We start from the raw sequence: 16,959 nt of genomic DNA on the forward strand, positions 1-16,959 counted from the left end.
ATAGCCATTGACTATGTATATACATTTCTTAGGAAGATTTGTAGAGAACATAGTGTTATCTTCAATGTTCCTCAGGAGAGCCTTTTGAATGTTGGTCAGATTTTCTATGTATAAAAATTATTTATCTATACATTTAAAACCCCATGAATTAATAAATACAAAACTAATATTTTTTTCAGTTTTAAATTGGACCAAATAAAATTTAAAAACTATAAAATGGAGTAATGGCTGATGGACCCTGTACTAGTTTTCTGCAGTAAAATGAATAAATCTTAAGATATTTCTACAAAATTATTAAACCAAAAATCGTGCATATAGTAGATTGCTTTTCTATTGGAAGAAAAAGACTCAAAAATACAGAAAATGAGTAATGTCATTGTACCATAACCAATTTACTTACACTCAACAATAATAATAATGGCTATACAAATATGTATTTAGGACTTCTTGTACAAATCAACACTCTCAAATCCGAAAGAAGACGCAACGATGTTTTTTATACACAAACCTTTTTCTGAAACAAAATACGTACCGGTAATAATATGAACATATAGATTTACTTGTGGATTTGGTGATTGGTGGCGTGGGCTTTTGCCGCAGAGGACATAGTGCGGAGACGTCTCGCTATCTCTGGGAAGGAAGGTCGAACAAATGGATCAGGAGCCCAACACTGCTCCATCAGCATCCTCCATTCCGGGTCACAGTAGCTTGGCACGGTTGGTCTCAGTGTATTGTTCACTATGCCTCCTACAATGGGTAAAAAGATTCAGACAACCATAACATATAAGCTTCAACCTTGTTTGGTAAGAAAAGAAACGGGAGAGCATAAATGATAGAAGAGACAGCAATTCTTACCGATGATTGCACCGTAATGCATATTGGCGTAGGGTTCCTCACCAGTAAGAATTTCCCACAAGACGATACCGAAAGAGAACACATCGACCTGTATGTAAATGAAGGCGAAACATTACTTGCAAAATCATTTAAAAGGACACAGAAACTCTGTGTTCATCTTCCAACACTAATTTGAGAGCATTGGGTTTTCATACCTTTTCAGAAACTTTGCTACTGCTGCCACTAAGTAGTTCGGGAGCCATCCAAGGGAGGGTTCCTCTTACACCACCGCTGACCAGAGTGTTTCTTTTAATCTTTGACAAACCAAAATCACCAACCTGCATTAACCATCATCTCTCTTATCACATAAGCAAAACGATATGGGCAATGTTACATATCGAACTGTCCAAGAGAACTACCTTGCATATTGGACGGGCGGGATCCTTTAAGTTGACAAGCAAGTTGTCACACTTCAAATCGAAATGCACTATGTTCTTTGAGTGCAAATACTCCATTCCGAAAGCTGCATCCATTGCAATGATGAGTCGCTTACGTCGATCAATCTGCCTGTAATTCTCCAAACGTGAACTGGTGGTATACCATCTAAAGTTGTTTTCATGAAGTAAGCATTCCAAAGAGCTGTGTAAATAGTTACCTGTTGCTGAGCAGAACATGTCTAAGCGATCCATTGACCATGTACTCTGTCACTGTAGCTAAAGTCCCTCCTGGCCCATCTCTCACTACGCCGTAGAATGCCATAACATTTGGATGATGTAGCTTGGAAAGAATTTCAGCTTCATGCCAGAACTCCGAGGTCTGCAATTTTCAATCATTGGTTACTGAAAATGAAAATCAGTTAAACTAATGCGGCTTTCTTGAGAGTAAGAACCGTTTCTCTGCACTGGAGGACAAATTTAGTAAAACTAAACAGGGAATGTCAACTTCGTGCTCATAACTAGCATCTAACAGCCGCTTCATGCAAGAGAAAAAAGAACAACAAACGGCTCTGTTTTGGGATCAGATAGTAGTAGTGTCTTCTAGCAGTACTCTAATGATCCTAAAGCAGACAAATAACGTAATTTGGGAGAACCACGAGGTGGCAGATATATAAACCGCAGACAACCCAACTATATAAGAAAGAAAGCTCACCAGTCTCTCTTGTTCAGATGAACGACCAATGAAACAGCTCTTTTTTATTCGCTTGATAGCAACATCTGTACCCCTCCATTTTCCATGGTAAACAGTTCCGAAGGTACCAGAACCTAGTTCCTTCAGTTCTTCCAAGTCGTCATTTTTAATGACCTGAAACAGCAATAAAATGGATACAATCAGTGAGAAAACAGAGTGAGATTATAATTCTTAAGCTCCAATGGTTTCAGCTGCCAATGGGGACATGCACTACTATAGTCTAGTCTATAAGCAGCGTACATTGTGCTCTTTCTAAAAAAAATCCTTAAAACAACAGAAAAATACCAAAAAATAGAAAGACAGCTAATCATGTCTTGTAAACATGTTATCTGGTTAAAAAGAGAGCTGGTATATTCAATACCTAGTAAACATGTTAAGCCATAAACTAAGGCATACCTGCAGAGACCTGAGGCTACTGTCCTCAGCGACAAGGTCAATAAGAGGAACTCCAGTATTCTACATATCCAAGTATATTAGTCGAAACATGTATTTTTTTCCGGTAGCGAAATTTTATTAGATTTTCAATCTTTGGGTTGAAAACAAAAAGCGTACCACATTTGCATCTGTGCTTTCAGCACCTTTGAACTGTGACTGACCGTAATTTTCTTGTGTGTCTGCTGTTCTCGAATCAGCTACGGCAGCAGTTGACACATGCGGCTGGATATTCTCATCAAAGTGGATTTGTGGATTCAACCGAGTTGGAGCAACTTTCCCAGATTGCAATGGTGGGTAGCTATAATCAATAGGAACTCCATCGGTATTAGTCAGGGAAGTGGGAAATCCAGGGTGATCCTGATCCATAAGGGATAGATCCTTCCTCTCAAACTCATCCTGCGCCAAATTTCGAAAATACGACCAATTTTTAGGGTCAAGATTCTGAACATTTAAACTCACTCCAGCTCCATCAGCATGCAATGGCCCTAATCCAGGGAAGCTTAGAGACTCTTTCACTTTCAATATATCAGCTAGAAAATCACGAGGAAACCTGTCATTGATATCAACAACTATATCGCCGTTCTCTATGTGTCCTCGTGGAACAGCCTTAACTGAAGCCTCTGAATGACTTACGTGCTCTGGGGCGCTAGGTTCCAAGTTCCTTTTTTCAGATTGTGAGATACTACCCTCGGCTTTCCAGAGGCTTTCAGGAGCTGGTCTTACTGGTGCGCTAGAATGAACATTCTGGGACTCCATATTTGCTTCATGAAAAGTTTCAGCTGATTCGCTGATAGGTAGGAATGCATCTGAAGTTGACTTAGCCATTACAAACTGAGAACCAAGGGAATCATCAGATTTAGACAAACGTTTACTTTCTGCTATATCTCGTGGAATGCGCTCAGAATGAAAAACCCTTTGATGAATCGCCGGCTGGTCGACATTACTCACATTCGATGAATCACCAACTGAAGTAACAAGCCCCGATGGAGAGATTCTCCCAGGCAGAGAAAATTGGTTGTCCTGATTGATTTTTTTGCCTTCATTTTCTGTATCTAACGCAGCCGTTTTCGGAACATATTCCTGGGGTGTTTTGAGGCTTCTTTCGGGATAAACAAAGGAACTTGAATCTGGTGTGGAGTTGGATATTTTCATGGAAATAGGAGCTTCTTCCTTGAAGGTGTGATCTGGGACCATAGAATCACTTGATACAGAGGAGATGGAATACTTCATCTTTGGCTCCTTTGCTGAAACATTGTTCTCAACATGATCCTGGGATTTTCTAGGATTCTTCTCTTGACAAGCTGAGATACTTGGATCTGGTGTTGAATCGGATATTTGTGTGGCAACTGGAGTTTCTTCCTTCAGGACGCGATCTGGGACTATCAAATCACCAGACGTAGAGGAAATGGAATACTCACTGACCCTTGGGATTGAGGATTCTCTCATCATCTTTGGTTCTTTTGCTGAAAGATTGGTCTCGACAGTAGATACATTAGCAGAATCATTTACCTTCTTAAATGAGTCATCTCTTCTCATTTTGGCCTCTTTTGATGAAGCTTCTGGATCTTGTACATGAAAGATCCGCTCATCATGCAAAACTCCTTGCTCAGGTTTATGTGGATAGTGAGGCGCCACACTTTGAAGAGGCGTTTCAGGATTCACAGAATAAGGGATATAATGAGGCTGTGGTTGAACATGCAAAGGAGCAGACCCCTTCTCATCTATATAGCCTATGCTTGCCATGTGAGCTGATGTGTAAACTTGGTGGTTACCAAGTCCGGTGAAGGACACTTGCTGTCCTAGATAAGGCTGTGAAAATGGTTCATTTCCAGTAGAGAAACCTGCCACAGGTTGGGAAATTTGTCCCGCTAATGAAGACTCATTACCAGCCAAGGGAGCAACCAAAGCTACTGCTGGTTCTGTGGCAGCTTGACTGACCTCCCTGTCAGTATTCCTGTGTAGTTCATCCAAATTGTTCCCTGGAGCAGTTATGCCAAGGGAACTTTTACGTGAACTAAGATCCATCCCATTGACAGCAACAACATACTGAACCTCAGAATCGCCCTCGGCAGCTTCCATACCGAACTGACCTTCCTCTATATCACTGCTTGAAAGCAAGAACATCCTGGGCTTGTCAGATCCTCCACTACCAAACACATTACATTCCTCCATCATGTTTTGTAAATCCTCATCAGAAGATACAGAGACTAAGGCATCGAGATCCTCGCCTGGCAGCTGATATTTTATGGTACGCACTTCAGGGAACATCTCTGACATTTTACGCATGAGTTCTTGGAAAGAAATATCCTTGCTAATCCGTATGATACGCGTTTCACCGCCTACATATCTAAGTTTCTGATCTCTGGGGCGAGGTATGATTCTACCACCAAAACTGCACAAGAACTTTGCCTGGTTCAAAGAGATATCAGAAGCTCTAGAAGAAACCAAACTATGAACCCTTTGACCAGTGTCATTTCTAGAAGAAATAACCGGGGCTGACTGGACCAGCTCATGGTAGCTCTTATCTTCATTTCTAGAGGGGGGTTTTCTCTCTTGCTCAAAGGTATGGCGTTTCTCTGCTGCGTTAAGCACCGTGGTGTTAGAAACACTCTCTGACATCGGAAGAACCATCCCCATAGCACTTAAATTAACCGAAACAGGCATACCACCGGGCGGCTCACTGTACATATTGGGTACGAACTGCGGTTTCATAATCACCCTATCTCTCATAAACTCAAAAGCAAATTCTTCACCAGTCTGTATGGAGTAGTTCAGCACTGGCCGAGCAGGAGTCGAAATACCATAATCTGGAGGTCGTACATTCATGTTAACGTTAGTAGAAGAATCGTGAGAAAACCTTGGATTCATAGAGCCAATCCCCTCACTCCTAGGGTCAGGGGGGGCAGTATACCGAACGTGTCCATAACCCTTCGCTTGATCCATGTTATCTTTATCAAATTGTCTATCCATCTAGTTCACTAGCTCCTTCCCAGATGCGTGAAGTCCACATATCGTAGCCCAAGTCAAAATCTTTGCATATGCATCCTTTGTAAAACATCCGCAGAGCAGGACTTATAACATGAAACAACTCAGACTCTCATTGATGTGCCTGAAACGGGAAAGAGAGTAGTAATTTTACTTAAGCATCAAACATATTCTTGAGAAACAAAAAAAAAAGGCACTCCTCAAGCACAGAGCCCTTAGATTTATTGGGGCTTGAAACAGTTACGGGGCATAAAGGTAAATATTCAATAAATATATTTTGTCTAAGCGAATGTTTCATACCTACTCAAGAGCAAATCTACTTCCAACCATGAAACTAGCTAAAAGTGGCAACTCAACTATTCAGGTCACATGAGAGAGAACTCAATCGCCAACAAGTAGCTCGAATCGCTGAACTGAAATCGATCGATTGATCAACAGATCGAACTAAAAACACACAATCACAGCCTCAAATACACGTTAACTTGAAGCTAAGAACCAAGACCTAAACCGATCAAAGCATGAAACTACGAATAACGCAAGATCTGAGTGTCATTTGAAGATAACACACGAAATTCAAGCGGAAAACACATCGGATCCATCCAGCGATTTTTTCCAACAGAGCGAAAAGATCAAACAGGGAAGCGTAAACGAAGGAGGAGAGTGAGGAAGAGGTTTTTACCAGGAGAGACTGAGGGTTTGACGATCGATGAGCTGGAGGAGACGGAGACGACGAGTCCTTTAATCTCTCTTCTCTAGTTTCGTATATTCTCCGGAGATAATAATGTATTCTGTGTGCGTTCTGCCAGATATTATTATCTGTAATTTTTATTTTAAAAAACTAATTTATGAGAATTACGTTTTACTTGTTTCGTAGTATCTGCGATTCGAAATTCAGAGCTCTCTGTAAGAGTATTTTTAAATTTAAATAGTTATTAATCCTAAGATTTTCTTGCAAATCTAATTTAATTGTATATATAAACCAAATTATGATTTGTAGATAAAATACACGTAAGAAGCTTACGTCATCTCCCTAGACAGTCATTGGATGATTAGTTAATTCACCACTCTAGTCCAGTTATTTTTTTTTAACTAATTGTCGTACACTTTACAAAGAGAATTTTGGTTTTTTTTTTTGTATAAAATTTTAAGTTGATTTTTGGGAGAAACAAAAAGCTTTTTCGAAATATTCCAGGCGAAGATACAGGTGTAATCTAACTGGCACAAACTCTCATAATAAAGTGTACTATTCTTAATATAAAAAAATTTCCAACTGAGAGCCAATAAAATATCATTAGATAATTTTGCATATTTATAATTTTAACTTCTTTCCAGTTAGCCTCAGAAACCAAACACTACATATATGCTCAGCTCCGCAGCCACACTCTCTACGGCTATCTTCACAGAAATTGCTTAGCCTGTGAGTTCTCCTCCCTTCGTAGTCTTCTTCTTCTTGGTGTCTTTGTTTCACGTTCTGGTCAAACTTTTTAAAAGGCTAGCTGGATCTTGTATAAGCAGCAGCTCCACTGTAAGTCGCTGCTTCCGAGTTTCCTTGCAGTCCAAGCATGTCAGAGTCTCAGACAGCTCCAAGGAGTCAGCCAGGCTCCTAGAGTTGGCTTTCTTCAGTTATAGTTTGTCAATAATAAGGTTTCTAAAGTAATCTGGGGGAATGTATATATCAGGAAAGAAGCAAAGCTTTGGTATCTTTAAGTTGTGTTCAGTCCTAAGTTGTAAATAGGCGAAAAAATCCCCATGGCTGGTGGTTCCTTCGCCTATTTACGGATCGAGCTTGGGGATTTCGCAGCGTTCATCACTGCTGGAAATATACTTCTTGGTAGTATAGTTGGAACTGCAGCTGTTGCTAGACCATGGACTTCATACTTTCGCAACTCATCTGAATAACAAACCAAACGGTCTGTGGATCAGAACACATGTCGTTGTTCTGATTTTGATCTCCTGGAGGGTCGCCTGATAGTCGTCTTATAGCCTCTTCAGCTACACTCGCATCAATAAGCACACGAAAGACTGGATTACTCACCTTACCTGGATAGCTTCTGCTATCAACACTTGAGTGATGCTATTCATGATCATCGCGGGTTTTATCTACGCAGACATCTCAAACTTGACTCCATTCTTGCCTTATATGGACCAGAGGGCGTGTTCCGAGCAGCTGTCGTTGTGTACTTTGCATATGGAGGGTTCGATAGTATGTTTTGATCGCATTGTCCTTGAGTATGATGCAAAAGTACACATATATTAATCCAAATGCAGCTTACTCGGTAGCGTTTCAGAGTTGTAAAAGTACAATTGATTCCAAAACAGAGTCTAGTCTGCGTTCCATGAACTGATCTAGAGTACAGTATTTGAGTCCATCCTCTCTTACAGTATTCAAAATCAACCAGCATCAGTGACCAATCAGAATTTTATATGGTCTTTATGATACTTTGTTGACAAGCTGTACAAAAGCTTTCATAGCTCAGTTGGTTAGAGCACCCGTTTAGTAAGCGGGAGGTCTTGAGTTCAACTCTCAATGAAAGCATGTTCTGTAATATTTTTGCATTGCGTATAACTTTCAGAATAATAGATGGACGCCACAAATTTTGATTTCTGACAAAAAAATAAACTTTAGACGTTATGCTAAAATCCAAACAAGATTACCAGTGTTTTGGCTATCGAGCTGTATGTATTGAGACATGTAGGTCTGCATTATTGTTTTGATAAAAGGGATAACTGAGTTCAATGAACGATGATGCATAAGAGACGCCATAGGTTGCCAAGTGAATACGTGAAGTCATAGTACTCGTAGAGAATATAAGAAGGTTGTATTCTTCTCCTTCATTTAACACCTGATGTTAAAATTCTGTCACACAATCCCACCAGACCCAAGAAGTGTTCTGTATACGAGCTGCGAAGTAGCCGATCATGAAACCGTTGTATCGGCCCTATCGGGAGAGAAACTAAATTTGAATGCTTTTTGAAGTCCACAAGACATCCAAAAATATTCAAAATGTAATGAGACAGAGAAGCCCATTTTTAATTTGCAGTTTTAATCTAGAACTATATCTTGATCTACACAATTGTGCGGATGATTATTTTCATTTCATACATATAAATATTTGATTTATATGATTAGTGGTGTATAATTTTAATAATTACCATATTGCTAATAGTTTAATAGAATAAATATTTTCAAACACAAAAATTTCATAGTTTGCATACAATAATTTAATTTATTGTTTCAAATTATTAATAATATCATTTTTATTAAAACATGAACACCAACTAAAACCTTACATTACATTATGTGATATCTACGACAAACTATGTTCACTTTAATATTAACTTAGATATTAATTTCCTTGGGATTGTAATTGTATTTTAGATTTTGGTCATGCATGTTAACCGGATTATTTGTATGAATTAAATCTTTGACTGAATAACTTATATTAAGTGTAATTTATAAAAAGAGAGCTTCATTTAAAATTATTAAACATAATACATGGTGTTTATTTTGTCATTTTAAATCTAATTTTTTTGTTTATTATCTATTTTTTTGAGGTTTCTTATATTGTCTATTGGTTATTTAGACTTTTTTACCCCAAAATTTTTGGATTATTTACAGTAAATTTTTCAATTTTAAAATGTTTATTTTAATAAAAATAAAATATACATCTAATCTATTATTAATTACGAAATTAATTAAATATTTAAAAGATTTGTAAAGTGAAAAACGAATTATAACATTAATATTTTAAATAAATATGAATATATATTTATATAGTAAATAAATAAATTTGAAAAGATTTTATTTGGACGTAATTAAGACTCAAATTTCAAAGAATTAAATAACATTACAAGAAGTCTCATACATTCAAGAAATTGCCACAAACAAAAACAACAAGAACTCTCGAACACTTCCACGACAAATGAGGAGGATGGTGGGATAGAAGAACTACGATTGAGTATCTTACTCAACGATCGCATTCGTAAACCCTTACCTTTACGTATACGATGGAACCTATCATGAAACTGCCGCTGTCGCCAGGGAAGTTAGATTTGAATGTTTTAGAAGAGAAAATTTTATATTAATACACAACTTTATTAACTATTTTCAAAATTATTTAAACTATCTAAACTATTAAAACTGAAATACAAAAATGAATTAGCCCCTAAAGTTGCACAAAAATTACATTCAATTGCCACTAGCATTAAACAGCTATTTTATATTCATTGCCTATTTATATTATAATTTCGCTAGATCATTAATTCGCTGAACATTACTTTCTTTTCGTTATGCATTGTTGTTATCCCTCGGTTATAAACAAGAAAAGGAATATTCTAAGCTGTATCAACTAATTTACATATATATGCCTACAATCTAGATCTCTTGCGTTATACACTCCACAAAATCTAACTATTAAATACAAAGATAATAATGTTCTATATTGATACGCATGAGTCACAGCCTTATACATTTATATTTCTTCTACTTACAGAACAAACAAAGAACAATATGGTAGTATGGCACCAACCAAAATTTTGTTTTTCTTAAGGAGATGAAACCTACAAAACCAGTTCGCGAGTACAACGTGAAGTTTTTTTTTGGGAAAAAACAATCTATTTTATTAAAAGTGAATACAAATAAAAAATCACCATTAATTCTTCTTAATATTTACCAACTTGTGCCATTAATATTAATATTCTTTTAATAAAATCGGAAATTAAGTATAATTAATGGAATATCTTTTTAAATGTTAGTTACCTTAAATTTCAAAACAAAATCTCAGTAGATATGCACAATCTCTCACAATAACTAAAATATGGAGCATAAATAAATCATTGATTAAATTGTTGGCTACTAATGACCCGATTGGCTGATTTCACTGCATCTATAGTTTTTATTATAAACAGTGATTTCATGACAATATATAGGTATTTACTATTTTTAATCTACCTTATTAAAATTGAAGTACAAATTAAATTTGTTTGGAAACATAGATAACAATTTTTAAAAGATGTTTGTTTGTAAATTTGGATAACAGTTAAAAAATAGGTTTGTTTAAAAACATGAATATCAATTTTTTAAAAATATGTTTATTTGGAAACATGAATAGCAATATAAAAATGATATAATATTATTTGAAAATATAGATAACAGTATATTAAGAAAAAAAAATTTATGTTATTAAGAAAAATTGGAAATCTATTATATCATGAGAAACTATATATTTATGTCAATTTTAAAATATACAAAAAATGAGCTAATCTAATTATCTAAAAAATATCATTTGTCTAAAATAATCATAAAACAAAATTTAAAATTTATATAAGTATTTCAAATCAAAATAATAATTTAAAGTTGATTTATATCAAAAATTGATTTCAAATATACATATATTCAAAAAATTATTTTTACTAAAAAAATTTCCAATAATCATTATAAAAAATGCTTTCAATATATGTCATTATTGAAAATGTAATATATGTGATTATTTATATGATAGTACATATAAAATACTATTAATTATATGCTTGATGTGTTTTTAAAGGAAAAAAATAGATTGTGAATTTGGTGTGGGAATTCGGGTACCCATTCGAGTTCGGTTTAGGTCTGTTTGGGTTTTGGTTTTTTGGGATCAAAGATTTCAGTTCCATTCGGATATTTATAAATTTTTGTTCGGATTTGAATTCGGGTCTTTGTGGGTTTGTTCAGGTTCGGATAACTCATTTAAATTCATTATATACTTTAAATTTCTCAAAATATATAAACAAAATAATATATTACAAATAAATTTGAATAACATATATCAAAATACCTGAACTTAACATATAAATTGGTTTGATTTAAATATTTGGAAAGATAATCAATAATTATGTTAAGTATTTTTGGTGATTTGAGTATACTTTAACTATTTTAGATATTTACATTTGACTATTTATATATATTTTCAATTATTTAAACCAACTTATAAGTACCATATATATTCTAGATGTTTTTATATACATTAAGTCTAAAAAATAATATATATACAAGTATATAAATCTATTTCAAATACATTCAAGTATCTGAAATACTTTGGTCGGATCGGAATCAGTTTCGGTTCTCTAAATACCAAAATTTTGATATTTAATCAATTCCGGTTCGGGTTTTGTACTTTTTTGGATCGGAATCGGTTCGATTTTTTAGATTCGGATTTTTTGCCAAACTCTAATATTGACATGAAAAATAAAATATTTTATAAAAATATACACCCGCACGGGCGTGCGGGTCAAAATCTAGTTTTCAAAATTATTTGGCTATTTTAATACCTGTACTAAAAGCAGCATAACCAATTTACATGGACTTGTTGACACCATTAGCCGCAGTGGAAACAAATAATTAAGCTAAACTATTTAGTACTGCATCATGGTAAATCTAACACCCTAACGGAAGCCTAAAACGACTTCCTTCTTCTCTATGGCATCCAAAGATATCAGAAAATTATTTGCAGGCCTAAGAAGCCCTTTCTGAATTTGCAAGTCAAATGGGAACTGAGTCGGTGAGAGTAGTAGACAAGATCCACATCAAGTCGAGGAGTGGTCAGGAAACACTACCACGAGCCATGTGATGATGCTCAAATATCGAACTGCACTTACTTCCATGCACACCAGCTATTTTTTTTCAAAAAAAAATAGCTGGTGTGCATAGAAGTAATTAAATATATGAACATGTAATGGTGGTCAAATATATATTATAGTTTTTATTAAACTAACTATCAAATTAATTATTAGTATTAACTATTAGAGTACAAAAAATATCCTCAACTATTTACTTAAATAAAACCTACAAAATTATCTAATATAACTTACATATATACGGCAATGAATGATTATGAATTACACATATTTGATAACAATTATTTTATCATCTCTTCTTTTTATTTAGTTTTATGTTATTAAAAAATTAAACAATCACATTAAACATATAATAAAAAAATTTAGATTTTTTCTTATATATTATATTTTGAACTTTTTGAAACAACTATAAAATTACTAAAAATGGTAAAAGTCTCACATTGATTTTTTTATCAATGGTTTATTTGTTTTTTGTTCAAACAAGATACAAATACTCATAAATCGTATGACTACGAAGTCTCATTCATATATATAAATTAAATTATCTACTATATAAAATACATAAATATATAAATTTCAAAATCTGCACTGAAAAATGATAGAGATCTTAATATTTTAATTTTGAAACTTGTATTGAAAAATCTCACATTAAAAATATATGTGATTAACGGTTTAAGTTTTTGTTACATCAAATATAAGAATGTTAATAAAATCATACGATTATGAAGTGTCAATAATAAATATTTATATTAAAATATAATATATATATATTTATAACTAATTTTTAATTATATACCACATAAGGTTAATAAAATGATTGTTTTGATTTTTATACCAAAAATATATTAATTTTTAATTATATACCACATAAGGTAAATAACATGATTGTTTTGATTTTTATACCAAAAACATGATTGTAAATATAAAAAAAGTATTGGTTTTGATTTATGTTCTCACTCTAGTTTATATACTTTTATATATACAAATTATTTTTTTAATTGGTAGTTTCTAATATGTTATTTGATCATGACAATTCCAGAAATACACTTCTTCAAAATCGAAGTGACTTTTAATATTGGAAGCACTATATATACACATATATATATATCATTTCATTTAGATTAAATGAGTTAGTCTTTATTATTATTCATAAAGAGCTTTTAATGAAATATCATAACAATATTCTAATTACCTCCTTTTGAGTTTGTTCAAAGAATGGAGATTTGATCATTTGTCTAATATCTGTTTTTCCTTATTATCCCATCTAGCTATTATAATTATAAGAAGGAGAGACTTGAACTATTTATTATAGGTTTTTTGATTTATTATTTAATAAATTAAACAGCTCTTAGTTTATACAATATGTGACATCTATTAGAATGGTTAAACCTCAAAAGCATAGGTTAATAAAATAAGTTATTTGTTTTGTTGTTTTAGCTAGATGATTTTTAGACCGAACTCGTGAATATATACTAGACAGACATTTATATTTCGAATGTGCACTTATATTCTATAACAGCTTGATATATTAGATTTAAGCACTAATCTGTGAATACAATTTGAAGGTGATTTTCTTTAAAAAAAAAATTGATTCTTAGATATGTATTTGGATTGGAACTAATTTTTACAAATGGCCATCTTTTTAAGTTGACACTTATTAATTCACCGAATTCACATAATAAGTTAAAAAAGAAAAAAAGACTCATATCAGTGAAACAAGAACGAAAGCACAATTTTATGAAGGTAGAAAATGAAATCACTTATGAAGAGTCAATAGTAAACAAATTGAACAAAAATTCTAATCACTTTCATCATTTTACAATTGATGTTGTCTATCTGGTTTTGGTGATTTGTGTCAAGCGCAAAACTTAATTTTTTTTATGCATATGAAATTTTTAAACTAAATAAAATGAGATGTAATATGCTAACTCTTCAACAGTGATACATTTAAGATACCAATATTTGTATTTGTCATTTTATAATTGATAAAAATTGCAGTGTTATAAATTGTTAAAATCATTTAATAAAGAAATATTAATGTAAAAAAATCACTGCACTGCACGCATACACACGGGTTATCGTCTAGATATTATCAAGTCAAGGAGTGGTCGTCCCAGGCAACACTACCACGAGCCATGTGATGAGCTCAAAGATCGAACTGCACTTACTTCCATGCACACCAGCTCTTTTATCACGTGTTTATACTCCTAATTAAATATATGAAAATGTAGCGGTGGTCAAATATGTCATGGCTTTCAAACATTTATAAATTAACGTTTGACAAAAGGAAGAGAACATAACGAAAACACATAACTGAAGCATGGACCCAGTGCCGTGCGAAGGTCTACAGGGACTTGAGGCAAGTATAAAAATGGGGTTTTTAACCAAATTTTTTTTTGACTAAAATATAACTATAGTTAAAATAGCATAAAGAAAAACTAAAATAATAATATAAAACTACGACATAATTTTTCTCTTCTCTTTTTCAATAAACCTTTTCACCAAATTTTCATAATCTAGATTCCTTACTAGTGTGAAATGTTAACTTAATTAAAAAAAACTAAAAGCACTAGAAAAAATGATATCGATGCGGTCTATACGGAAAGAAACATATATTTTGATACAATAAGAAATGGTGATGGTGATTAGTTTAAAAAAAAAATGGTGATGATTAAATAAAAAGATACACTTGTTGATAGAAGGCTAGAAGCACAGAATGAACAATGAAAAAAAATGCTAGGATACTGCGTGAGAAATAAGATGTACAACATGAAAATATAGATAGATCATGTATAAAGTAGTTGAGATATTTATGTCTTTTCTATTTAGGAATTTTGGGGATCACTAAAGAGATTTTCTTTTTCTGATTTTGGGAAGTTGACAATATAACAGAAATAATTTTTTCTGATAAAAGAATTGAAAAGCAACAATGGGGGAATCGAACGTAGGATGACATTATAGTGTGTTCACTAAAACCACTATGCTACACCAGATTTTTGGAGAATTTTGGGTCCTAAAATTTGTATATATTTTTGGGGCCTGAAGCAAAAACCTTTTTGATTACACATGAGGCACGCCTCTGCATGGACCTCAAGTTTAGGCCAAGTTTCTTCTTTTCCTTTCTGATTTTCATCTTTCTTCTCTCAAAACCTGATTTGGGATCAGCATCTAATCCTAAATGCACATCCACCGAGCGCCAAGCTCTTTTCACCTTCAAACAATCACTTACTGATCCTTCTGGTCGACTCTCTTCTTGGTTTGGACCTGACTGCTGCAACTGGCGCGGTGTTGGCTGCGACAACAGAACCAGCCGTGTCATCAAGATTGATCTCAGAAACCCAAACCAACTAGTTCACTTCGATGAGTCTAAAAGGAGTAGCTTGGGGGGCAAGATAAATCCGTCTTTGACCAGTCTCAAGTTCTTGAGCTATCTGGACTTGAGTTCAAATGATTTCAACGGCCTTGAGATCCCCGAGTTCATCGGCCACATCGTTAGTCTAACGTACCTGAATCTTTCATTCTCATCTTTTTCCGGTGAGGTCCCTGCCGTTCTTGGAAATTTGTCGAAGCTCGAGTCTCTTGATCTGAACACTGGACCAGAGCCTTCCTTATATCATCCTTGGTTTTATTTGCGGGCAAGCAACCTCGGGTGGCTTTCGGGTCTGTCTTCTTCACTGACTTACCTCGACATGAGGCATGTGGGTATGAGCAGTGAAACCTGGTTACAGGATTTCAGTAGACTCTCGAAGCTTAAGGAGTTGCATTTGCACAAATGTGGGCTCGGGAACTTACCTCTCTCTTTGTCCTCGCCTGCGAATCTGAAGCTCCTTGAAGTTCTTGATTTGTCTGAAAACTCTTTCAGCTCGCCGATACCAAACTGGCTATTCGATCTCACCAGCCTCAAAAAACTACTCCTCAAACAGTGTGAACTCGAGGGCTTGATTCCTTCCGGATTCAAGAAGCTTCAGCTTCTAGAGACACTAGATATGACTCATAATCTACTCTCAGGAGAACTTCCACCGGTTCTTGGAGACCTTCCTCGGCTTAAGTATCTCACCCTTTCCGGAAACTCTTTCCAAGGTCAAATCCACAGGTTTGTCGACGCCTTGTCCAGATACAAAGGAAACAGCAGCTTGCTCTCTCTCCGTCTTTATTCCAACCGTTTAGAAGGGACATTGCCTGAGTCGCTTGGAGCGTTGAGGAATCTAGAGACGCTTGATCTATCAAGTAACAAGTTTTCTGGTGCCATTCCTCAGAGCTTGGCAGCGATATCTTCTCTGCATACGCTGAATCTTTCGTACAATAAACTGGAGGGAAGCATACCTAAGCAGCTGAAGTTTGAAGATCCGTCCATTTACGTTGGAAATGAGTTACTCTGTGGGAAACCACTTCCTAAGAAGTGTCCAAGGAAGCAGCAGACTGTTGTAGTTAATTGAGCGTAAGAAGCACCTTGCAAAGCAATGTACCTTTTTTTGCTCCCCAACATTAATAATAAACTTATCAGCTCTACGCTGATGGTGATGTTGTAACCACTTACAGGAACCTGGCCAGTTAAGACAAAGTTAATGCAATAAACAATATAATTTCCAGCTCTTCATTACAGAGTTCGATGGTGACCATCTTTTCATTATTTGTGTATATGGTCCTTCAGTTTTTAGATTTTGCTTGTTTTTCTTACAATCTCTTAAATCATCATAATCATATATAAATTAACCCCTAAGATTTCAATTTGCACTTCAACCCTTTCTTATAATTGCACAAATGATCTCTCATCTTTTGATTATTTTTAATTTTTATCTCGAAACTTCCAATATACAAAGTTCTCTTTGATTTCTCCCCAAATTTATTAATTGTGCACTCCAACCATGTTAATGCAATTGAACACATGTATACATAAAAAACATT

General features: G+C 34.5%; 2 protein-coding genes and 1 non-coding gene across 3 annotated transcripts; 2 read left to right on the forward strand and 1 right to left on the reverse strand.

Annotated features, from left to right (window-relative positions):
- Positions 1-355: 355 nt before the first annotated feature.
- On the reverse strand, positions 356-6,284 carry LOC108830426 (serine/threonine-protein kinase STE20). Its single transcript, XM_018604024.2, has 9 exons — positions 6,122-6,284; positions 2,575-5,566; positions 2,419-2,478; positions 1,984-2,136; positions 1,490-1,650; positions 1,254-1,401; positions 1,050-1,172; positions 856-943; positions 356-747 (listed from the first exon to the last, which is right to left on the reverse strand). The coding sequence occupies exons 2-9, from the start codon at positions 5,425-5,427 to the stop codon at positions 557-559; spliced, it is 3,777 nt and encodes a 1,258-aa protein (XP_018459526.1). The 5' UTR covers positions 5,428-5,566; positions 6,122-6,284; the 3' UTR covers positions 356-556.
- Positions 6,285-7,904: 1,620 nt separating this feature from the next.
- On the forward strand, positions 7,905-7,978 carry TRNAT-AGU (transfer RNA threonine (anticodon AGU)). The gene has a single exon. It is a non-coding gene; the product is annotated as a tRNA-Thr (tRNA).
- Positions 7,979-15,137: 7,159 nt separating this feature from the next.
- LOC108830419 (receptor-like protein EIX1) lies at positions 15,138-16,490 on the forward strand. Its single transcript, XM_018604018.1, has one exon. It carries the CDS (start codon positions 15,138-15,140, stop codon positions 16,488-16,490), a length of 1,353 nt encoding a protein of 450 aa, XP_018459520.1.
- Positions 16,491-16,959: the final 469 nt, after the last annotated feature.

Source organism: Raphanus sativus, chromosome 3, assembly GCF_000801105.2.
Source record: "Raphanus sativus cultivar WK10039 chromosome 3, ASM80110v3, whole genome shotgun sequence".
Lineage (NCBI taxonomy): Eukaryota > Viridiplantae > Streptophyta > Magnoliopsida > Brassicales > Brassicaceae > Raphanus > Raphanus sativus.